Here is a 25,991-nt window from a genome sequence, read left to right on the forward strand (position 1 = left end):
AACGTTACTTAAGAGGGTAACATTCAAGGATTGTAGTAATATACAAACTCGGAAAAGCTGCAGAGCGTGAAGCTCTTCAAACAATGCTCCTGACCTACTCACAGCTTTCCTTAAGGATCCTGAAAGGATACCTACCTGCTGCTGGACTTCAATAGCGACGCTATCAAGAAACGTTTGGTCCACGGGGTAGCGGCGAACGGAGAACATCATGTCCTGCCAGACGAGGATCCCCAGCTCGTCTGCCAAGTCGTAGAAGTAGTCGCTCTCGTAAACGCCGCCGCCCCACACTCGAATCATGTTCATATTTGCCTCCTGCGTATAGGTTGCACTGGATTTAGGGCCTGAAAATATTTCATGGGAAAACACTTGGATGTCTAGCTTCTTCACCCCTAAGGAACTCAAATTAGTGACAACAGACACATACGAAACAAGGGCTGGATGAAAGCTCTTCCCCGTTGATCGTGAACTTTGCTATCTGCGTCCCTGCTGTAAAGTCTGCCTCAGCCTGCTACACAGTACGTCTTGAATGCTTCGTTCCGAATAATATAGAATATTAGGCATAAGTATGAAGATGCACCTCGCTTGAAAATTTTGTTGCAAACATGGGGCTATATTTTTAAGCACCTTCTGGAAAAGTGGTGCCAACAGCGATGGCTTGTTTTGCTTTACAAGCAGGTGCTATGGTCGAGCGATGGGCTCCCGCCGACAATTTGCTAAGTATTCAGAAAAAACTCTAGGAGAAGTAGTGTGTACAAGAACTTCGAGAAAAATATTTTTTAAGTGCAGTCATATAAAGCGACGAACATTATTCAGTCGGTGCGTGCCTTCGATCCCTCAAATTTCGTTTTCCAACCTCTCCAGAGTTCGAAGGCGATTGCATAAGGGCAGGAGCGTGTCATATACACAATTGCTTTTAAGACTAGAAACAATGTTTAAAGTTAGGCCTTTCTCAGTTATGAGACTCCTCTTTCCGGCAAATCATTTACAGCGGTGGAGTACATCACTATGCTGCTAAGATGTGCTATCTAGCAGGTGGTTAATTAATATACTTAACATCTACCTAATAATTTACTACTGTTAGAACCATGCTTTATCCTGAGGTTTGTAGCACGCCACAACCAAGAAAAACGTAAGTTTTTAGAGTTTCCAAAACAGTCGTTTTCGTCGCGGCTACATAGCAATGAATTTTGAAGCCGCTCGAGGGACGAAACTGAAACCATGACACCGTAGAGAACGCTAGGTAGGCGCCGCATGAGGGACGAAACTGAAACCATGACACCGTAGAGAGCGCTAGGTAGGCGCCCCATGAGGGACGAAACTGAAACCATGACACAGTAGAGAGCGCTAGGTAGGCGCCGCATGAGGGACGAAACTTAAACCATGACACCGTAGAGAGGGCTAGGTAGGCGCCGCATGAGGGACGAAACTTAAACCATGACACCGTAGAGAGGGCTAGGTAGGCGCCGCATGAGGGACGAAACTGAAACCATGGCAGCGTAGAGAGCGCTAGGTAGGCGCCGCATGAGGGACGAAACTGAAACCATGACACCGTAGAGAGCGCTAGGTAGGCGCCGCACGAGGGACGAAACTAAAACCATGACACCGTAGAGAGCGCTAGGTAGGCGCCGCATGAGGGACGAAACTGAAACCATGACACCGTAGAGAGCGCTAGGTAGGCGCCGCACGAGGGACGAAACCAAAACCATGACACCGTAGAGAGCGCTAGGTAGGCGCCGTATGAGGGACGAAACTGAAACCATGACACCGTAGAGAGCGCTAGGTAGGCGCCGCACGAGGGACGAAACTGAAACCATGACACCGTAGAGAGCGCTAGGTAGGCGCCGCACGAGGGACGAAACTGAAACCATGACACCGTAGAGAGCGCTAGGTAGGCGCCGCATGAGGGACGAAACTGAAACCATGACACCGTAGAGAGCGCTAGGTAGGCGCCGCACGAGGGACGAAACTCAAACCATGACACCGTAGAGAGCGCTAGGTAGGCGTTGCACGATGGATGAAACTGAAACCATGACACAGTAGAGAGCGCTAGGTAGGCGCTAGGCAGACAGTGGCGAGCCTGTCACCTGCTCTCTGCATCCGCCGCTGCCACCGGCTCGCTTCTAAAAGAGCGCGTGTCATCCGCGCCAGTCTCTGACGCGCACTTATAGGCGCCGCTATCTCGGGCCGCACAACTGCCGTTTTGGCTATTTGCGGCCCTAAAAATATTCGAAAAGCTTATAATGCTGTTACTTACGAAGGCTGCAAACCACTTAATAAATAGGAGCCCCAAATGTAATGATTATACTGTTCACTATTTTTTATATTTCACCACCTCGCTATTAATACTACTTAGCTGCATTTTGATGCACACTACCGCTGACATAGCTGTGCCGAACAAAACAGTCTTGTAACTTAAAAAGACATTTTTTGTAAATTGCTTAGTGTGCTGGGTGAAATATCCGGTACTAAGGAATGTGTTAGCAGGAATTAATTTTGTTAAAGAATTAAAAAAAAATTGAGAAGTGATTGTTTTCTGCTGCGGCCTCACACATTATTGAGCAACTCCTGCTTTTGAAGCGGCATATTTTGAAAGCATGCTAAGTAGCTTAAGCTACCCTCTCGACCACCTTTACCTCCAATTGCCCATAGTCATTGTCTTATTGAGATTAAGCATTTTTAGAGAGGTTGAAACAAAGCGGCCCGAAAAGCATTTTTATAACGTGCACCTCAGCGCTAAAACAGGGCATTCTCAAAACGATACTGGGAACAAATTGATGCTGGTGCCCATCCATACATTATCACATCCTAACAAAAAAGACGTTAATTTTTCTGAAAACACAGACTTTACGCGCCAAAAAAGTCAAAGAAAAGAAATAAAGCGTCTGTTGAGTTCAGCGGCCGATTTCGCAAGAATACTGCAAGCATCTATGCCGTCCTTAGGTGGTGAATCATGAGGATTGACTGCACGGCCATTCAATACAGAACGGTACTCATGGACTCCTTTTCAGAGTGGACATCGCTAGTAAAAGTTGAAAGGCAGGAACATTTTTAAATAGAATTATTTTTAAATTAAACTCACCGAGGAACCATTTCGTACTGACTGCTTCAAATTTTCATATTTTGCACTGGCCATAAGTGAATGGAATAACCCAGATATATCAATTATTGACAGTCCTTCAGTTCAACGCTTTGGTTCATTGCTTGGGAATAATTTATAAGAAACATCATTACAAGAACCATGCCACTGTTATTTCTCTTTCCTCGGAGTTTTTCCTGTGATCAAATTGTCTTTCTTGTTTTCTAAATCTATAATTAATATGAATATGTGTAAACCCATTGTTCCTTTCAGAGCTTTATTACCCTGTTATCCAAACCGCTACACGTTGCTGTTAACACTATCACGTTGCCATACCTGGCCCATTCAAATGTGTTACTTGTACGCGACAATCTGATATCTGCCCTTCCTACAGCAATCCCGGGGGTGATTGGTGGTATCTGTACATAAATAAATAAAACATAAATTTAACCAGAATCACCAATCAAATCGATTTTAACTAGGAATAAAAATGTAATGGAGTTGTTGCACCCAAGGCGCACCCGTGTATCATGCCTGATGCGGATAGGTAAAGCGTCTCATATATCGCAACAAAGTGCCGCATTACGCAACCGAAGTCAGCAGTCGCGTTGGCGATGTGAAAGCCAGCTCTGATAAGCAGATCATGGCTGTCATCAGGGAATGGGAATTACCTTGGCAGAGAGCAGCATCTCTTTGACGTAGTTGGTGGCTATTCTTTCCTGAAGGATGTCCAGCGGTATCCAGTTGCTACCCTTGGCATAAATAGGGACGTCGTTAATGAGGAAGTAGAAGAGCGTCCAGTCATCGTGGCCTTCTGCAAACGCGTGGTGTGAGACCAAAGTAATACGGGTTCTGTGTTGTGCGCGCTTTTTAACTCACAGAACACTCAAGCCAGCTGCTGGTAGAGCAGCACACGCTAAATGCGGATTTCGTGGGCAAGGCTTTCCCCCGCCCAACGTTGTTGCCTTTACTTGAACAGTCTGTAAAACTACCCACCTCAAATCATTTATGAATTTTCCTCTGTAATCAACATAATCAAAAATATTTGAAGCAATAATCTGTTCTATTGTTTGGTTATAAATACTATCCCACAGAAATCAACAGGAATACAAGAAATCCACAGGAATATCAACAATATACGTAACCTATCCCAATTACAGGACAGAACTCCAAGTTACCTTACAAGACACTTCGAGGATTGGTCAGTACCAATGTCACGTTCAAGTTACGGGAAACAGTGCCTTAAGTACGCAATACCAACGCTTTTGAATTATTATAATTCGGTCCGTTTTCCCCTCTTCACGGCAACCTACAAGGACCTCCGGCAGATGTATTTGGTTTCTCTGTAATGTTATCTAGCGTTGCTATTGTTTTCTTTTGGATTTGTAGCAGTGAGTTCCGCTGTTGTTTTCTGTTATTTTTTGTTGTTGTTTTCTGTTGTTTCGGTTTACTATGAGCACTATATGAGTATCATATTAAATATGTATGTATATGTTTGGATATCAAGAATATGTTATGTGATGCCGTCACTCTGCCAAAATAAGGGATTGTGGACCCGTCAAGCTGTCCGAGGAAAGCTTTTTTTCTACAATCCCCCCATCTGTATTTGATGGCAAATAAAGATTTCATTCATTATTCGCTTCCAGGCTACACCTAAGCACAAGGTTGTCACGCGTTAAAGTTTTGTTTGTGAATTATGCTGTATATCGTACCAGAGCGACTCACGCTATGACGCACGCCGTAGTGGAAGGCTGCGGATAAGTTTGGCCGCCTGGGGTTCCTTAACGTGCAGAGACATCGCACTGTACCTGGCGCTCAAACATTTCACCTTCGGTGAAATGTGACCGCCGCGGCCGGGATCGAATCAACGCCTTTCAGGCCAGTAGCCGAGCACTATACCTCACGTTGAGAAGACCACTACAGCTGACTCCACTTAACTTAAACCATGAGCCTGTATTCAATGTGAAAATCAACACAAAAATTGCAAGCTATTCCGAATCAGGTGGGCATGTGCTCCTATTTGAGATTACCACTTGGAACCGCCTTTCTTTAGCAGCGATAGCTGTTAATATGACAAAGCACCGATCCGTGATGTTGGTGTAGGAGTCTGCACAGCGGTCGGGATGCCAGGGAGCGGCAGGTGCAAAGTACGAGAGGGCAAAGGTGTAAGGACACAGAAGGTGGGAAACAGCAGCTGTTCTGGCGCAGCCGCATACGGCGGTGAGTACCAGAAGGAAACACTCTTATTTGTCCTTTCTTCGCTTTATCTTCCGGCTTCTTCCTTCGCGCTGCTTCACGTATGTCACAATGGACCAGCTAGCCCAGAAAAACGTTCTGCCGCGCCCCTGAGGAGAGGAAGGCACACTCACGTATCGCGTCTTCGTTCAGCTGAACTGTGCGGAATCCAATCTTGATGCTCTTGCGAGATATTTCTTCGCCTACAGAGACTGCGACGTTGAGCGTGTACAAGGCCTGCGACCCATAGCCTACCGGCCACCACCTATGGATCGTGATGTCCTGCGGTTAAGAGAATGGAGTGTTATTGATGAGGGCATGCCCCGCGCAAGAGAAATATTCTTCTGTAGGGAAATCAGTAGTCTGACATTATGGACATTATCTTTTTTCAAACGCTTCAACAATTCAACTACAAATTAACATGCCACATTTCGATCAAATAATTATCAGAACATGCAGACGTCCAGACAACAAGAATAAGGAGATATGCGTGCGTGAAGGTGGGGGCTGATCGTGAGCCCATGACTGTTTTAAAAGTTATTAGAAAAAAAAACGCGTCGGCTAGGCACCATAGAGGGGCTGCCAGTCCTGCCGGAATCAGCACCAACCCTGCTCGAGAATCGAGTTTCATTCCGTGCAGGCATTCGGCCGCAGCTACAGCAAATTCTCTAGGGCTTGCTGTGTTCTCAGTTTGTAGTATTTTCTCTACTAACGAGGTTGCAAATAATAGCCGTGATTTCAACGCTAACGCCAGACTTCCAAGGATACACAGACTGCTCTGAGATGTTTTGTCGGTTTTTCTTTATCCGGATTTGTCGAAAACAATTTTCACAAGCATTTCATCCTGGAACAAGCTGAGCACCAGGCGGTGAGAAAACTTTCACTCCTTGGAAACTAGTGGGGAGGGGGGGGGGGGGGGGGGTCAACTCTGTACTGATGGTTGAACCAAAAAACTCCCGTTTTTGGGGTGGGTGGTTTAGTTATTATTTACTGATACCTCAAAGGCCCCTTTACGGGATATTTATTACATGGGGGGTGGGCTTGGAGAACGGCAATACAGGTGATTTTATAGAGTATTTCCGATGGCGGTCTTCAATCCATGATGGTCTCTTAGCAGGGTGATGTTGGCGGGAAGGTCGTTCCTGTCCTGGGCTGTTCGTAGGAAAATGATTTCTGGAATGTTGTAGCAGCGGCGCGCGCGGGATAAACGGCTTTTGGATGGCTGTGGTGGGATAAGCGACAGGCTGAACGTATGAAGATGACCGCAGGCATGGTATGAAAAAATCTGCGCTATAGGGAAAGGCGTGCTAGTTTACAGAGAGAAGCTAGGGATCCGAGATCAAGTTGCGGCTTCAGTTCGGTGAAGCTGGTGTAATAGGAGTGTTTGGAAGGTATGAATGCAGCCGCGCGATTTTGAACAGATTCGAGCAAATTGTGTAGGCTACCTCGATGAGGGTCGAATAAGAAATGAGCATACTCTAGTTTTGGTCTGACAAGCATGATATAGGCGATAAGTTTTACAGTAGGGGCGGCTAAGGCAAGGTTATCGCGTGAGCAGCCAAGAGCGCGGTTAGCAGAGATGGCAATTTGATTAATATGATTGCACCAAGATAAGTCTCGGGAAAAGTTAATGCCTAGGTACTTAATTCTGTCGGTTACATTTAGAAAACAGTCTTAAAGGCGACACTTCCACTGCTACTGAAATCTACTGCTTTCACGGATGCTGGCACGGACGAGCGTGTGTTCTATTGAGGCTATCACCTTCTAGGTCTAATACTTCTTTTACGGTTCTCCACGTCCACCCGAACAATACTCTGACGGAAAAGCACAGCCTTGTCGGATCACCTCGACTTTCCTTTGGTTTACTTTGCGTTGAAGGAGCTTCCACTAATGCACAAATATTATCTTTATTCCTACTCTTTGTCATCTCCCTCTTTTTCCTTACTTCTTATTTTAAGCCGCTTTCGATAACGCTGATTGCGTCTTCTCCTACGCACGCATTCATGTAACGAAAATACCGAAAAGTGCTAATGTACACCTTTAATGGGTTTCCGCGTTGGAAAACTACTCAAAAACAACCGCAGTTGAACATTAGTCTAAACTGAAGATGCCAAGCATCCCGAAACCACTTTGAGCTACCTGTGCAGTACCTTCGCTGCTAATGCAAAAAGTCGATGCAATAGACTTATGGGACAGCGTGAGTTCTCTGCCAGCACTTTAACCTTTTGTCCTCTTAGTCTGGATTGTAGAAATTCAGGGTAGTTTTCCGCTAAAGTTTTAGCACCTGCGTATGTAATACAGGGATGCACAAGAGCATGGAAAAACCTGACTCGAGCCTTCAGCGCATTGCTCGTTTTCTTCGACAAGTATTAATACCAGAAAGAAGGAAATGGAATGACGACAACAGTTCAAGGCGATGTCACCATGATAATAAAAAAAAAACAATCCCAGGACCTGGACAGCCGATCATAAGTAAAGTCCTTGGTATCGTAGATCCCTTCCATAGCTGTTTGTTGAACTGGGGAGGGTGTCTATGGAATAAAAAGGAATTGGAGTGGACACTTAAGATCCGCCTTAAGGGCATGATGCGATAGCGTAGTGGGTCAGTTCCCGCATATGTCGGAGGTCATTCTCTTTATATTCATTTTTACATTCATAGATCGCTGTGAGTCATCATGCCTTTCCTGGCGCAGTGGTGCAGCGGTTAAGCGATGCGCCAATGCCCTGCGAAGGCAGGTGCTCCCAGCGGTTGCGCCAAGGTTGCGCTTCCCGATCAAATAATCAATAACTGCCACCTGCCACGCTGTGCAGTTTGCACACTACCCGGTGGGCAGGTTGTCATGACGCCGTAGGGTCACGAGACCCAGGCGGCCCACCTGCTGCCTAAGTTGCTCTCTGGGGACCACCTGGCCCCGCCATGCCCGTGAAATTTGGTCAGAACGACACCGGATTTTCTAGAGAATGGAGACATTTTCGCCCTCCCATTAAGATTCAAGTGTTCATATCATTCAGGGTCCCATGCGTGGTGGATCGTTCCTGCCGATCCTGGAATCGCATTCTTATCGCGTCGCAAGGGGCGGTGGTGCGTGTCTCGGATAATTAAAGCAGCCCCGACCACGCACCTTACCGCATCAGCACCCGATCAAGTGATAATTTCAAAATGCTTACGCCTTTATGAACACGGCGAACACGGCTTCCACATGTGTATTCATAACTCCTTCTAATTATTTGAAGATCATAAAAGCAGAATTTACCGACACGAGTACACTGTAGCGCAGCAAAAGACGAGGACACAAGGGACGAGAAACGAACACCGCGAGCGCTATTGAGCACTCTATATCGCTATAGAGCACCTCGCCTATCGCTGCGCTACAGTGTATTGGAACTATGTACAAACAAGCCCAGAAAGCCACGCTACCATTACGAGTTTGCTTTGTTCACATGAATTCTTCATAAGTGGGTCGAGTGCAGTCCTCTGCAGAATAATTCAGCAGCAACTTCAAGGCCGGAAAAGTGGCGCCATAATTAACTTTCATACTGAGTTACTTCTTCCCTAATATTCTGATCCATCTAAATTGCCTTTAATTGCAAATAACCCTCTTTTCGACTAAACCTTTAAATTTTTTTGCATTTCTCCGTGCTTATACTTATGCTCGACAACGCGTGACTCTGTGGAAGCCACCTGCATAGAAAACAAATTTGCACCTTTAAGGGTACAACGCTAATTACTGCACCCTTTCCCCACCCTTATTTTTCTTGTTTTTTTTTTATAAAGGGTCTGCTGAGCACGTTACCAGCTTTAATGCTCACATGCACCCTTCAAGAGTACGCGGGTGCAAGGGTGTTGGAGCTCTTTCAGATGAAAGGGTGCGTAAGGATCTACGGGTGTTCTTTGACTTCAACAACATTGCAGTAGATCAATCAAGCGTGCTTTTAAAATGATGTGAAGTATTCGAACTTTCTATTAAACGACAGCTGCAGCCTTGATGCGAGCATTTATGACTACGATTTTCACCCCCATAATGATGATTAGTTGAATTATTTGAGCTGAAGTGCTGAATATCAGTGACTCCAAATAGGGGCTTGCTGAAATGGCATATATAAACTTCGGGAAAGAATGCCCGTTATGGCAAGTAAGTATTGTGCGCAGCAGTCGAGTCTTCTGTGTTGTGCTCTATCCCCCCTGTAGCTTTGTATGACTCATTCCAGTTAGGCTTACACCTGTTTATGTTCCTTTGGCGAAAATTTGTGGCTCAATATAGCATCGTGTTACTGCGCGAGAGAATTTGCTGAAAGTTGGCCCCTTTAACAAGCTCTCATTTTAACTACATTCAGGAACATCAAGCCGTGAAGATCATCCAGACGTCACAAATGTGACTCCACAGAAAGGCGGTTCAGAAACACCCTGAAAGACACATCTGGGTATAATAATTATAGTTGTAGATGCCATAAACGTAGTGCAAAAGTAGACAGGTCGTCGGCAGCTCTTTGTAGAAAATGTATAGCTTCCGTTCAAAAGTATCTCCCCCCCCCCCCCCCTTAACGCCTCCAAAATAAGTTATCAGCGCCTTTTAAAGCAATCAAAAACTTATGAAACTGCAAAGCGGTTGGAAAAAGGGCGCAACACTAACGATCCTACTCTTGCTGTGGGTGCGACAAGCATACTTTTCACCTTTTGGGAAGGTGCATTACAGACACGAAAATGCACCCTTCATGGTGCACATTTTATTAGTGTAGCTACGCACAGACAACAAATCGAATAAATGTGCCTTTGAAAGCCGTTAGCCACACGTCACTTGTGCGAGTATGCCTGCCAGACGGACGTGCCGAAATATAAAAAGACACAGAATAAAGCTGGCTGCAGAATGCATCACTCAGGCTCGAAAGAAGTTATGTATTGACACCATTATACTTCCATGAACTCCTAACGCGTTTGTCAAAAAAGACAGTAATTGTGTTTAGGACGTGTCTCATACATTAGCGAGAGCGCAGCGGCGGCCCAGCTGTTTGAGCATCCGCCTAGAGCGCAGGAGGTGCGGGGTTCAATTCCAAGTGTCTGTCGTTACCCACCGGTGATACAAAGAGTACAAGCTTACACCTGCCTGGTACTCGGCTTCTTCAGGGTGAAACACTTGTGGAAATGGGTCTTTGACCCCACCTTGAGCAGGAGAATTCACCTTGTGCCATGGCACGCTTTGGCCACAGATGCTTTTGCTTCATGATCAGTATCATATCTCAGCGATGTCTCAGTTGGTAAAATCTGTGGTTACGGGAACGCACTTATGATAGGGAAACAAAAAGTTGCACGAACAACTACAGTTCTCCATGTACTTTATCCTCACGCTGTTTTCTGGCAGCGTCAAGTGCCGAGAGACGCACTGAGGTGACTGCTTCTACGTAGAGGCACGTCACCCTGTTTCATTCCGTTTTCCGGCGCTTGTAGTTGCAGAAGAGCAACGGCGCGTGGTGTACAGCACTTTTTTCCTCGAAATAGATTACTTTTGTCATAAATTAGAAGCATGCAACATAGGAATACTTGCACTAGGTACGGTGATGAGTAGTCCGAGCTTGCCGTCTAGTTGATCGGACGGTTTCAATACGACCTCCTCCGTGTCCAAGAAAGCGTCGTCCAGTGTCACCCAAACGGTGCCGTTCAGCGCCTCGCTAGTCGATGATTTGTAATGGAGGGTAATGTTGACGACCCATTCGGTAGTTCCGTTTGGCTTCTCTGAAAACGTGATGCATAAGTATTCTAAAGGCACAACGGCAGTGAAGCACCTTACACGACTATCCTGACAGTCGCCGTTGCAGTTCCTGTCTTTCGAAGGACAATGTACAGCCGGGCAAATATTTATCTTGCGTGCGTGACGGCCCCGTTTTTCGTGCTCCTGCAGCTTGTGACGCCGCAAAATTGCAAAAATATCAAATCTAAGCGCAGGCTCACTAAGTCCGTGCTTAATATTGAGCTTTCCACAAGTTTGCTTTGTAGTAATGCGCTGGAGCGCAGAAAAAGCGGCCGTCGCGCTCGCCGTCTACATATTTGTCCGGCTTTACACCTTTCTTAAAAGGTATGAAAAATAACTGTTCTGCTCTTTACAGTGGATGTTGTCGTGACGTCACGGGAGCCATTTTATTGCCCAGGATATGGCTTCAGCACTGCCGACCGGAGCAGGAGGTTCTAATCTTATTAGGCACGCGCGCGGCTTTTCGTAGTGCTTGAGAGGTCACAAAATGGCGGCCGCTGTGACGTCGGTGATACTTCTTATTCGGACAACTGCAGCTTCATACAATTTCCTAATATCTATATTCTTGGAGGTGGGAGGAGGATGATCGTTCCTGTCACCCTCAAGAGATCCTGGCCGCTTGTGACAAAAACTAGCCCCAGTGCAATACTTGGGAGCAAATATGGCATCCTGTATATTTATATTCTTGCCTTCGTGGCAGAAAAGGCGCGCTGTGCACTTGAGCGCATAAACATTTCATGTGGTATGCGATTTCCTCAACAAACTAGTTAATTAAGCACTTACGAAATAATATGGAGAATGTACTTTTGCAATTACACACGCGGAAAGAGTATTAGACACTAGTGCAGCAAAAAACAAGCTAGCGACATGTTTAAACAAGCCTAGGGGTCCCAACAAACCCAACTTTTGAGCTACCGCGAAGGCTCTGCTATTGCAGCACGCCTGCAAAAGTGGCTACGTTCTTCTTGACGCAGTACGAAGCTAGTAAGAATGGCGTTTAGATTATATCTATATGGGTGGCTAGCAGATAATTAGTGCGACAAAAGTGTTCCTTTATTCTGCCCAAGAAACCCGTCAAAATCTGCTGAAGAGGTTCCTGTCTGCATTCTTGTGATCCGAACTCGGCCATGTATGTTCCTGAAACTGGCGCTTCAGTAGCAGTACCCTTAGAGAACACGAGGATTTCGAGCACATTTTGCATAGAAAAATTAGGATAAATTTAAAATAATTCTTCCCGCAGAACTAGTGTTGTGATTTTAATGAAATTCGATAAGGCGAAACTGAGCTTACGTTTCGGAATCGTTTCCACAACGATGTCACGGATGACAACCCCGTTGTACGCCTCCAGTCTAATGGACTTCCTGCACGAAAATAAGGAGGCGTACGTAGTCGCGAGGTGAAACCACCGCTCCGCACGTTCAAAAAGGTTGTACAGGCTACTAAAAAGATGGTTTAGTTTGGTTTATTGAGGTTTAACGTCCCAAAGCAATTCAGGCTATGACAGACGCCGTAGTGAAGGGCTCCGGAAATTTCGACCACCTGGGGTTCTTTAACGCGCACTGACATCGCACAGTACACGGACCTCTAGAATTTCGCCTTCATCGAAATTCAGCCGCCGCGGCCGGAATCGAAGCCGCGTCTTTCGGGTCAGCAGCCGCGCACCGTAACCACTGAGCCACCGCGGCGGGTACTAAAAAGAGTATCGTAGGACAATGGCTTTATTTATACACAATAACCATCAAGCCCTCAACGAAACTTCTCGCAAGGTGGGCAGGATATATATAAAATGTACAGACATAATGAAAAATATACAGAAAGAAGAAAAACGAGGCATACATAATTTTGCAATCGAACATAGTAATCCTTTCAAAAATATACACCATGCCCCTTTCGAACTAGTAGGAAGAACACAGAATGTGAATGTGAACAGAGGTGGTGTACGTGTAAGCTTCTCCACCTGCCACACGGTTCCAAATTTGACTGGAAGGCCATCTAGAGAAAGCTGTCTGGCTGCGTAAAGAACTTCAGAAACTTTATTTCATTGCGTGTTTTTTTCTTTAGAATGATGCTTTACACATCAGAATACATGGATCAAGGCGTGGTTTTTGCCTGAACCGCTAACTATTATATAATTGAATTTCTTCTTTCATGTTGCTTCGGTTTCGGTTTCATCAACCGAACGATGGCTGTGACGTGAATGTTGATGTATAGGTCACATGACAGCAGAAGAAACAACAATATTAAATCTGATACATAGTGTTACCTTACTACAGCATTTAAACCAGCCTTGTTGAACAGCTAGAATTACAACAAACGGTGTATCAGCGGTTATTTCGCTGTTTTGTGCCTCACGCGACCTAAACATCAACTACACGTCACAGCCATCGTTCGTTTGATGAAACCGAAGCAGCGTCAGAAGAAGTTCAATTATAAATTATTTATCGGTCGTAAGCGAATACCACGGGGTGCTCCGTGAATACCGATGTATAGCGCATCGTTTCAAAGAATAAAACACGCATGCAAAAATAATCCTTCAAGTGAACGGGCATGAGATTGCAAGCAAAACAAACCCAGCACTCGGTGTGGTGGAAAGCTTTATTTATTTATTTATTTATCATCATACCCACAGCGCCATTGGCTGGCATTACAGTGGGGGGGTAGAAGAAAAAGTACACAAATGCCACCGCGTGCAGGTGGTTACAAAAAAAAAGATAACAATGAGATAGAAAGAACACGGAATTATTATACACAAAAAAATGTCACAGCATGGAAGAAAATGAATCATTTGATAATATGGACACTACTTCCTCAGGCAGCTTGTTCCATTCCGAAACCGTTTTGGGGAAAAAAGACATTTTAAAAAGGTCAGTCCGGCACCTGTATTCTTTAACTTTAAGTGAATGATCTCTACGTAAAGACACGTAATCAGGGTTGGCTATATATTTGGTTCTGTCTATTCCAGTTCTAGAATGAAATATATTATGAAATAATTTTAAACGCAGTACTTTCCTACGTTTTTGAAGTGAGTCCCAACCCAAAGATTTTTTCGCGCTCGTTACACTAAAATATCGCCCATAGTTATTGAAAACAAAACGAACGGCCAAATTCTGAACTCTTTCTAGCTTTTGAACGTCAAGCAAGGTTTTCGGATCCCAGACTGTGCAAGCATACTCAAGTATGCTTCTAAAGTTTGTATTATACAGCAGTTCTTTAGTCTTTAAAGGGAAAAGTTTAGCGTTACGTCGCAGGAAACCTAAAACACGACAGGCTTTGGCAGTAACGAAATGCACGTGACGATGCCAAGACATTGAACTTGTTAAATATACACCAAGATATTTAAATTCCAACACTGAAAGCAGTCTGCTATTATTTATGTTATAAGTGAAAATATGGGGAACCTTCTTTTTAGTGAAACACATATGTACAGATTTTTGTAAGTTAATATGCATTCTCCAGTTCTCACACCACTGGGCCACTTTACCTTTCTTTAGCGGGATACTGAAAGGGTGGTGAATTTATTTCGTGAACGTGCACTAGGCGAATGATGATTCATCTACAGAGCGCATTATTCGTGCGCCGGAGATCTGCAACGGATCTGTAGGGTGTCTGCTATGAACTTTCTTCGTCTCTAGTTCTTCCTCTGTATTTTTGTATGAATGTAGCGTGCAGAAAGTCTGGAAAACCACGCATGTGACGATTTTTGAGTTAAGACTACTAAAAGATTATACTCACACAAGGCTTCCGAATATTGGTAGTAAGCAGTCCAATTGCGGACTGCTCTATTCTTGTCTTTTATTTCATGAGAGTGTTATCAGATATTTGAGAAGTAGCAATATAAGGCACACTGCTCAATTATGGAGTGGAAGTATTGAAGCCGACCACTTAGATTACATTTCTTTGGGAGCATGTTCACCGATAGGTTTTTCATTGAGATCAAGCGCCCAAGTAAAAGCTCTGAGCACACTTGCTGCCGTATGCAGAGAAGATAAGCAAAGTAAGGTTTCAGGAAACATAAGACGCTTTGCAAAGGTTCAACTATAGTGCATGGTTAAAGGGAGTCGTCTTGACTAGTTCAGCATGTTTCAATGCGCTGGTTAGCTTACTACATAAGAGGGCCAAACTGTCTGTCTTGTTAACCGTTAACTAGCTGCAATACTTTGTAGCTTGTTGCTCCATAGCACCATTTCAATCCTTTTTTAGTGCGCTGGCACAACGATAGCACTGAGGCTGGTGGTGGTGGGGGAAAAATTTTGTTGGGGAACCCTGCGCAGGACGATAGCGTATAGCTCTGCCACTAGAGGCATGTTTTTAGAACGCGCTGTAGTTTATTCGTTAGCTAGGCACAAATCTGACCGGAGGTTCTGGTTAGGCTATGTTTGGTTTGGTTTGTGCGGGTTTAACGTCCCAAAGCGAATCAGACTATGAGGGACGCCGTAGTGAAGGACTCCGGAAATTTCGACCACCTGGGGTTCTTTAACGTGCTTTGACATCGCACAGTACACGGGCCTCTATAAAGGTTTTCTATCTTCCAGAGTTTCTAGATGCCTGCACGCTTTGAAACGCCTCAGAATTAACCACACGGTACTAATCGATGCATTACACGCGCACTTTTTTAGGCATTCATTAAGGACTCTCGTGGCTGGTCTGATATCATCCAGCAATTGTTTCCGATCTCAGGTATGCGCATTCAGATCACAGGATGTGAATTCAGCAGTCGGCTTGGAAAAAAAAACGGGTTACAATCTCTGCATGAACAATAATAGGTATGCATACAGACAAAAATGGGTGAACAGAAGTTTTAAATTTTAGTGAAATTTATGATTCCATCGAAACTTACGCCTCTTCAAAAAGCCTGCTCAGCAAGCACTGCAATTTCATATGTAAGCTTGGTGCGGAATTTGCGGTGCGTTCAGTGAGGGCGTCCTGTATTAACAGAATCAAAATGTCGAGCGCGTTATGTTCTATCGTCGACTGCGCATGCGCAGATGCGAATTCTGTGGCGACAGCTGGAGGCGGCTCCCACGGAGGACCATAAATACTAAGGCACAGTCGATCGCAGTACTTTACGTAACGTGTGTGCAGCTTTTTTTTTTCTACGCCTTCATCTTAACTGCCGTTTGAAATGTCTCCACGTATGGAGACATTGCCTTCGCTGACAGGAACGCCGCCAAGACACCATGGTTGTCCAGGCAGCATTACATTAGATTGGTTTCCGAGCGTACTGTTCCCCTTAGAACTCGTGCCGGAAAGCAATCGTAATATAGAAAAGAAGAGCTCTGTTTGCACACGGAGACGAGTTCCATCGTTGTTCTGCGCTGAGCTGTAAAATCTTATGCGTAATGTAGTGCATAGGAAACGTATTTAGTGCAAAGCAAAACGTGCGCTTTCATCTCGTACAGTCGGGGTCAAAATCTGTGGACCACGTGTTCCTCAAACGGAGCCGATAGCTCTGTGATTAGCCGGCGGCTGGAGATCACACTTGTGGACATGAAAGAACAAAATTATGACTTCGATCTCACCACAAGTGTGATCTCCAGGCGCCGGCTAATTGCAAAGGTATTGGCTTCGTTTGAGGAACACGTGGTCCGCAGATTTTTGTCCCCGACTGTACTTATCGAGTAATCGGCGGTCCAATGCTCATAATATGTTCTCTTTCATACTGTAGTTATCTGCACATCACGCTCAAGTATGGCATGTTCCGTTCACGACAGAACCAAGCGGGCGGAGTGGTTCGCTCACCAGATGCCGGTCGAGGGAAGGGATGGCCCCCAGTCCCAGCTGAAGGAGCAGGCCATCTTGCGTATCAAGTTAACGTGGCATCGCCCCTGCTGCACGTCCGGCGGACAGGCCGAGAAATCAGGGTAGGCTCGCTCTCGACTCCGGTGCATCCGCTTCGCGTACTTCACGGGCGACTCGCATCGCACGAATATGGTATTCCTCCTCTGCAACCGCAAGTCGCAAACTAGTTGTAACGTTTTCCGTTGTCCTGGGCGCTTTTATATTTTCTAACAAGCCAGCTGCACAAGCGAATCTAACTCCCTGCACTTCTTGGTGGAAGAACCACAACTGCGGGCAGCTCAGGCACACGCACCTCGGCACCTTACGTCGTTGACCGAATTGATTTCTTTGCGCAGATCGCTGCTCATCGCTCGGTGAAAATTCCATCTTCATGGCTCTGCGATAACTTCGTCACCTTGAGCTGGAACCATTATCAACTTAGAAAGGTGGAAGCTGCAATCAAAAGACCGGAACAGGACGGAACCACGTCACAACAAGCGGGCGTGAACTTCCGGGGCAAGCCTTCATAAGCAAGCTGCGTTCCCGGACCACATCACAACTGCGGGCAGCTCAGGCACACGCGCCTCGGCACCTTACGTCGTTGACCGAATTGATTTCTTTGCGCAGATCGCTGCTCATCGCTCGGTGAAAATTCCATCTTCATGGCTCTGCGATAACTTCGTCACCTTGAGCTGGAACCATTATCAACTTAGCAAGGTGGAAGCTGCAATCAAAAGACCGGAACAGGACGGAACCACGTCACAACAAGCGGGCGTGAACTTCCGGGGCAAGCCTTCATAAGCAAGCTGCGTTCCCGGACCTCATCACAACTGCGGGCAGCTCAGGCACACGCGCCTCGGCACCTTACGTCGTTGACCGAATTGATTTCTTTGCGCAGGTACGTGCTTTTCCTGAGTTTTTGACGAGCGCGTTCCTGAGCTGCCCTGCAGTGTTTTCTTTTTCTTTTTTTTTTGCCTTGAGATGGGTGATAAACAGCCATCAACTATTAAAGAAGTAGCAAAGATGCTCTCAGAACTTTCCAAAAATTTTGACGACCACAAAGCTAACGTTGTGACAGAACTTCAAGACTTCAAACAGTCACTCTCCTTCATAAATGATAAATTTGAAGAATTCAAGTCCACCGTAGAAGACATGAAGCGGGAACAACAGACACTGAAAGCAGAAAACAACAATCTTAGAGCAGCCCTAGAGAGTGCAAAAACTGAGATTGTAGAGTTAAAGCAGTATTCAAGACAACAGAACATCGAAATCAAAGGACTACCCCTCAGGACTGACGAAAATCTTGCTGACGCCTTAATACAGTTTGGTGAAACGCGCGGTGTTCCAATATCCAGCTCTGATATTGGTGTGATTCATCGCGTACCCGGAAAGGACAAGAAAAAACCAAACGTGATCGTGAGGCTCACATCTCACTCCGTGCGTAGCAGAATACTACATGCAGTGAAAAAGATCAGTTTGTCTCCGGTGGACTTTGGCTGCGAAGGCACAGACACAGTCTATATTAATGAGCACCTCTGTCCTGAGTATAAGGTTTTGCTTGGAAAAGCAATTGCACGAAAGCGAGAAAAGGGCTGGAAGTTCACCTGGGTCGCTAATGGAAAGATCCTTGCTAGGAAGGCCGAGAACTCGAACGTGATTCAGATCCGTTCCGAGGCCGACTTAGCTCTGATCTGTTAAACCAAAATCGACAGTAAATCATGGACAGTGTGCAGCTAGCAAACCAATTTATGAAAAAAAATGCATGTGCCTCTCTGCTTCATTGCAATGTTCGAAGCTTGAATAAGAACATAGATAATGTCTGCTGTCTAATGGCTGAGCACTCATTTACGTTTGACTTCATAGCCGTTTCAGAAACTTGGCTACATGAAGGGGAATTCCACAATATCCAAGGTTCAATTTTTTTTCCTGTAGTAGAAAAACTTCAACGAGAGGCGGTGGAGTTGGCCTATATATAAAAACATCGTTGCAGTCCTCCCTTCTTCCTGGGTTGACAAATTCATATTCTGCTGGTTTTGATTTTTTGGTTGTTCAGTGTATGAACCTTACAATTGCTGTCGTATATCGTGCTCCAAATAGCTGTCTATCACTCTTCCTTGACCATTTTGAATCGCTGCTCACGAACTTATCTAATCTAAGAGTCAAAGTATTAATCTGTGGTGATTTAAATATTGATTCTTTAAGTGATAACAGTGTGGTATATACTAACTTATTACACTCATATGGCTTCAGTAATGTAGTTATAGGCCCTACACGTGTGACTCCTATTTCTTCGACGTCATTGGATCATATACTCTGTAATTTCGACACATCATCCAGTTTGAGCTCCATATATAAAACATACCTTACAGATCATTATCCTGTTGCGATATTTTTTCCTCTCGAACAAGCGGCTCCGGGTAAAACATCTGACCCCCACTGCAGAATCGATGTTATTCAGTTAAGGGAATGTCTTCAAGCGGTTGATTTTAGCTTGATCAACTCAGCTCATGTTAACGACGTATACCAAGAATTTAACGACAGGCTAACCACGGCAGTTTTGCAATCATCTACACCTCAAATGAAAAGATACTATAGTACGCCTATCTGTCCCTGGATGACACAAGCTATTATGAAACTTATTAAGGAAAAAGATCACTGGCATACCAAATGTAAACAAAAGCGAGGTAATTCATATTACTTAGTAAAGTTTCGGAGGGCAAGAAACTTAGTTACTGCTGCCATAAGGTCCCGCAAGAAAGAGTGTTACTCCCAATTAATTTTGAAAAATGCCCACAGTACGAAAGTCACGTGGCAGATCATTAACTCTGTTATTAAAGCCGTAGCAAATCGTTTTATTATGCCTGACATAGAAATCTTGGGGATCTCCATTGAAAATCTAGTTACAACGTTCAATGTATATTTTTCCACTATTGGTGCAAGTATAGGAAATACTTGCCCCTGCACTGAGTACCTCCCTCCTCCGCAAAACATTGTAGTGACCTTTGCATACCATGATATTACAGTGGATGAGATTGTATATACAGCTAATCATTTTCCATCGAAATTATCTACTGGATGTGATGGCGTTGCCTCTATTGCGCTGAAGGAATGCATTGATATCTTAAGCCAGCCTCTTGAAAAAAATCTTCAACTTTGCCTTCTATTCCTCCACCTATCCCGATCTGCTTAAGCTAGCTAGAATAGTACTGATTCACAAAAATGGTGACCGTAACCACGTTGAGAATTACCGCCCAATTTCCATTTTAAGCTGCATAAACACACTTTTTGAAAAACTCGTTACAAAGAGAGTGAAAATATTTATCGAGAAAGAAACCTTGCTATGTCCGCAACAACACGTCTTTAGACCAAACAGATCAACTGGTACGGCCGTCATATTGCTAACAAACACGATCAACACTTTCCTAAATGATAATAAAATAGTCTTAGGAATTTTTTTGGACATTAAGAAAGCATTTGCACTGTTGATCACGAAATTTTACTGAAAAAGCTGGTGCATTACGGGTTTAGAGGTATTAGTTTAGAATTCTTCAGAAGTTATCTCAATAATCGGCGGCAAATGATCCAACTTAGTGGTGTAAAATCTGACTTTGAAACAGTTACGGTTGGTGTACCTCAGGGTTCAGTCCTTGGTCCGATTTTTTTTACCTTGTATATTAATGACCTGCCGCATTTCACACAACACTTCTCTGTTTTTATGTATGCTGACGACACTGCTCTTCTATGTGCTCATGAATCTACAACGGATCTTATTAGCACCGCAAACCGAGAATTGGAAACTTTGTGTGGCTGGTTTATTTCAAATAAACTTGTTGTAAATGTTAATAAGACAAAATGCATAATATTTAGGGGCTCCAGAAAAACAATACATGAAAACCTGCCTTCCGTGCAATGGCTGGGAACACCTATTGCACTTTTCAATAACATCACTTATCTTGGAATAATTCTAGATGAGAACCTGCACTGGAAGCCATACATTCAGGCGTTTTGTAAAAAGTTAGCTGCAGCATGCTTTGCACTCTACAAATGCCGAGATTATTTTGGTAATGACATACTCAGAACTATTTATTTCTCAATTTTTCAAAGCCAGTTATCATATTGCATTGAATCATGGGGCCACACCCACCAATCTTATTTGGAACCACTTAGGGTCTTGCAAAAGAGGGCAATTCGATTCATTTCACATTCAGGATACAACGCTCACACTGCTCCTCTTTTTAAACAGATGGATATACTGCCACTACAATCATTACTTGAATACAGGACTGTCTTGACAATACACACATGCCTTACAGACAATTACCCGTTACACTCATCGCTATTCCGTATCCCACCACTATGCACTCGCAACGCCACTCATAGAAATTTCCTTCTTCCGAAAACAAAAAATGTCTATGGAGAAAGAAGGATGGCCCATGTTGGTATTAAGCTGTGGAACAAGCTTCCAAGTGAACTCAAACATTGTAAAACTTTTCCTGTGTCACTGAAGAAATATTATAAACAATGAGTGAAGCCACCGCTTTTTTTTTTCTTTTCATGTATTTTTTGTGTGTTTGTATCTGTTTGTAAAAGAGGCTTGGTGCTCTGAATATTGTTGCTCTATGTACCCATTTATGTCTTTCTAATTTCATGAGCTTTTATATCAATGTAATTAATTTTTGTTATGCCTGCAATTTTCTTTGAAACTGAATTGCATGGATCCCAACTAGCTTCCAGCTAGGGATCCAGATGTTTTAACAAGCATGCCTTGTATGAATGTTGAGAAATAAAAACTGAATCAATCAAAATCAATCAATCAAATGCCACACGCCCTTTTTTAAAGCAAAGCTGAAAACGGCTTCATTAGAGAGTTTTAGTATAGCGTTTGCGTGATAGCGGAGCGAAGGGAAATTACGTTAGCGTGCCGCAAGCGACTTATCCCCACATACAGTTTTAGTATAGCGTTTTGAAAACGTTAAACGCCGTCTGCATGACATGGATGCGAACGGTCCTTCTAAAATGGTCGACACTGCAGCTAACTTGCCAAAGTATAATATTTCCGAGTTTTTAAAACGAATTATTACTGCAGCGCTTATTTTCGTCTGCAAAATGACCCCGAAATTAAAATAAAATGAAATAAAAACGTAAAACAGTGACGCCATCTAGTCACGGCAATGTTAACTACAAGCCGTTCGAGCAAGAATATTTGCCATCACATGACGTCTAATGTTCAAAAAACTTATGTAAATTTAATATAATCTCGCTTTACATCAATTAAGTCTATAAAACGCCGAGAAAAAGCTCCAAATCTATTTTTGTTTCGTTCCGGACGTTCGTTCTAGGTTTCGGCTGCGTTTCGGGCAGTTGCAGACGGTAGAAATGCAGCTTGAGGTTCCATTAGGCTAGCGCGCTCCAGAATCGAGAGCGTATCTCAAAAACTGGGCTTAATTGGAGCTTAAACTTTATCCTCGAAGCAAGGTAAGTCATAGCGAAAAGCAACAACACCAGTAGCTGCCGGTAAGCATGCCGACCGCAATCGCAAGGACTGCTGAATCGGCTGAAGTGGGCGGCTCTCGCTTGGATGGACGCCGCCATGTTTTCACGCTAAGGGCGCAAAAGCCGCAACTGCCGCAGCGCTAACTTCTGAAAATTGCGTGCGTGCGCTAACGCTATTTTCCCATTAGCGTTCTGCGCATGCGCACTCTTGACCCGCTATTCCGCTACGCACGCAATTACGCAAAGCCCGCAATACTAAAACTCTATTGAAACCTTGGCATGAGTAAAATATAAATATCGGTGCCATGCAGTGGGCGTCTTTTTCTCATCCGGAATAGCCATACGTATTGGAACAGCGTAATCATAGCGCGGGAAACAACACAGAACAAAGACAAGACGGAACAAGCGGTATTGAAGAAAGAGCTCGAGTTCTTGGCATGACGACATGTGGCATTTTGTTATATTCCTTCATGTTGTCTGCTTTTTTTCTTTCTGCTGTATCAGTAGTGTATATAAGCTGTTCATCAGCAATAAATCTTCTGGGTTGAAAGTTAGCGCTTATCCTGTCTCGTCTTTGTCCTATGTTGTTTCGCGCTCTAAGATTACGCTGTTGCAAATAATTACCAACCTGCCCAAGCCTATTATGTTCCATACGTATTGCTGGCTACATCGACTGATTACGATAATTTATTTGAATACAAAGGTTTCTTTCACAATGAACCGTACTTTCAAAAATTAAAGCGAAGAAATTAAATACAGATGTGCCCACCACAGGAGGTTTTTTAAATGAATACTCTAATAAAACCAGTCATTTTGTTGTTTTTAATTACGTTACACTAGACAACAGTGTCATCGACATTACATTGGAAACCGTGGTTATTTTTCGAGACGTCACCACTTACATACCGACTTTCAATCATGTGGCACAAAAAATAAGCTATTTCCAACGAGAATGCGCCGCGATATGCATGTTTCTTTATTTTTTTTTTACAATAAAACGACCGTCAACAGAGCAACAGAAGGCCGAAAAATTAGAATTTCACAAGAGTGCTAACTAGATTGAGTTCGCATTATCATCCTAAGCCTAACTACATCCACTACTGAATAAAGGTCCCCATTTTTGCGATATTCCTTCAAATTTTTTTCAATGCCTGCCTAACTTTTACTAGAAAGGGCACTTGAGACACGCCCACTCTCTCTTGGAGATTAACGAGTTTAGAGGTGAGTGGCGCAAATGCTTTCACAATACAATTTTTTTGCAACTTTTTAAAAACCCTTGAGCAGTGCAAATCATGAGGCTTTCAGGCATTAGCACTCCTGGGTACTTAACTGCAAGCAGGGACGAAGCAGAGTAAAATTATCTACAGAGATGCCGGAATACCTGCACTTTGTATGTTATGAATTAGTTTTAATGCCCAAATATCTCTACTATAGCATCGCATGTTGCGGTAAAGATGTTTTAGATGTTTTTAATCGTTTGTGCTCTCCTCTAGAAGGAAGAATAAGTCACCAAAATGGTCCTTTGGTCTCGCTTACCTTTAAGACGAACTTGACGTCGGCTTCATACGTAACGAACATGTTGCTCGTGTTGAGAACCGAATATTCGTTTATCAATACCTTGCATACGGTGTCGATACCGTGGGCCACTAGCATCACCTTCTCGTGTTCCAGAAGATCCTTAGAAACTGTGCATGAACAAAAAAACAGCAATAAGAACAATGTGGGTGAGTACAGCCTGCTGCTTGCAAGCAATTCTTTTCAGGGCGACGAATTGACCAACACGTTTAGTTTTCCATTCAAACAGAGTAAATAGCGAACCTACCTACAAAGGCTCTGTAGAACGTCCAGTCTTCGTAGGCAACCCAATCGTAGTCTAAGTCGTTGAAGCCGTAATACGGTTCCTTGATTACGCCGCTTCTCATAAGATCCGTGTAAATTCCACCAGGAACAATAGAACGAACTGAGATCGCTGAAAGAAAAGAATGTTCAACAGATGCAACTCAGCGCGAAAAGCGAGAAGAGGCTTCAGATTAAGCGGTAGCTTTCTTGTCCTTCTGGCGATGGAATTGCGAATGGGCTTACTCGTTCCTGTAGCCACGAAGCTGTCATAATTGAATCATAGGAGTATAGGATGATAGGATGATAACGTCATGTAACTGCAGAGACGTCAGCTCTATGTGTTACCGATGTAGTAGTATGTGTGTGCATTCGGAAGTTTTTTTCTGAGTTGATTTAACTAGAAAGATGGCAGGTAAATGTCTTTAGAAACGCAAAAATGAGTCGCGTTACGCACCGGCAGTTAGCGACAAGACACTGCCTGACGCTGAGGGCACGGCCGCTCAATGGAAGCGCACTTGGTGCGGCCCGCCGCGTCGCGCCTCAATGGCTGGGGAAGCGCGTATTGGGAGAAGTTCCAGTTTCCGCCGTCATGCTCCGCGGGGGCGCCACCACTCCGTGACAAGCCGCCGCCTGCACCTATGGCCTGCACGGACGGCTAGACGACGCGGAAGGAGTGTGCTGGCTGTGTTCGCACGTGTTTTCGCTGTAACTGCTCTGCATGACCGCTTGTCTCCGCTAGTTCTGCGTGCTTGTCATCGGTGCCTGTGTTGACAGCGTCCTAAGCGCATGCGACACCATGCCACGCAACTGCTGCGTGCCGCTGTGCACCATAAACGCAAGAAAAGATCCGAACATCGGTTACCATGAGTTCCCGCAGAAGCAGCAAGCTATGCAACATGGTGGTTTCAACCCTTCTTCCCTATTTTGAGCAATGTCCGAGTTCATTTGCGAGAGAGAACACCGCAGTCACACCGAGGACCTCTGCAAAGCCTTCCTAACGAAACTACCACTGCTGACCAAATGGGTAGAAAACATCAGTCTTACGGTGGAAAAAATCATACTTGCTCATAGACCTCTTTCGAGGAAAGTACTTCGCTTTCAAAATAGGCTTGAATTGCTTCGGTGCATCAAGTGGCTTCAAAATAAAACGAAAAACATTGGCTGAGCCTGCTGGCGACTGGCTGAACTGGCTGTCTTGTGTTGTTTCTTTTGCAACCGTTTGTGTTAGCAGTATATTTACGAGGGCAATCCCAAAAGTAAGGTCTCCAAAGGGCTGCGGCCGCAGGGAAACTATATGCGTGGCTGCTCGCTATACTGCTGTGTTCATTGTTCCCCTTCTTCCACTACAAGCCACGACTCAGCGCGAAAGGGACTGTCAGTCTTGGCCCGGCAACCATTTGGAATGGAGTTCCCGTTTGTCGCTACCGCCAGGAGCGAAGTTCATGCAAATGGCGTTCAACCAATCGAAAATTATTGCTAGTTGACGGAAGTGTACGGAGAGTCTTGCATGGATGTTAGAATTTTCGCAAGGGGTGTAGGGAGTTCGCTGCTGGTCGCACGGAAGTTCACGACGAAGAAAGAAGCGGGATACTGTCAATTTCTGATGAGACAGTCGCGAAGGCCGAAGAAATGATGCGGCAATATCGGAGGATTTCACTCGACGAACTCTGCACTTTGGTTCCTGGCGTTTCTAGAGGCACTATTCATAGAAGTTTGACAGCAAGGTTGAAATATCGGAAGGTGTGCGCAAGGCGGGTTGCGCGAATGCTCACAGACGACCATCAACAACAATGCGTTGACTCCTCCCGCGAATTTCTTCCGCGTTC

At 44.6% G+C, this 25,991-nt stretch overlaps 2 protein-coding genes across 2 annotated transcripts in view; one reads left to right on the forward strand and one right to left on the reverse strand.

Annotated features, from left to right (window-relative positions):
- LOC149328533 (beta-mannosidase-like) overlaps positions 1-25,991 on the reverse strand; it is a 54,554-nt gene that overhangs the window by 26,081 nt on the left and 2,482 nt on the right. The window contains exons 2-9 of the mRNA XM_089559013.1: positions 24,149-24,295; positions 23,863-24,011; positions 16,795-16,997; positions 12,346-12,416; positions 10,861-11,039; positions 5,446-5,593; positions 3,748-3,890; positions 136-312 (exon numbers count right to left, since the gene is read on the reverse strand). Of these exons, the coding sequence (XP_089415139.1) occupies positions 136-312; positions 3,748-3,890; positions 5,446-5,593; positions 10,861-11,039; positions 12,346-12,416; positions 16,795-16,997; positions 23,863-24,011; positions 24,149-24,295 (1,217 nt within the window). The remainder of the gene's footprint in view (positions 1-135; positions 313-3,747; positions 3,891-5,445; positions 5,594-10,860; positions 11,040-12,345; positions 12,417-16,794; positions 16,998-23,862; positions 24,012-24,148; positions 24,296-25,991) is intronic.
- Positions 16,791-25,991, forward strand: part of LOC149328534 (uncharacterized) — a 44,082-nt gene continuing 34,881 nt past the window's right edge. The window contains exon 1 of the mRNA XM_089562166.1: positions 16,791-16,916. The gene's annotated coding sequence lies outside the window, so the exon portion shown is untranslated. The remainder of the gene's footprint in view (positions 16,917-25,991) is intronic.

The sequence above is a fragment of the Amblyomma mixtum genome, chromosome 9, assembly GCF_055824585.1.
Source record: "Amblyomma mixtum isolate Tamu chromosome 9, ASM5582458v1, whole genome shotgun sequence".
Lineage (NCBI taxonomy): Eukaryota > Metazoa > Arthropoda > Arachnida > Ixodida > Ixodidae > Amblyomma > Amblyomma mixtum.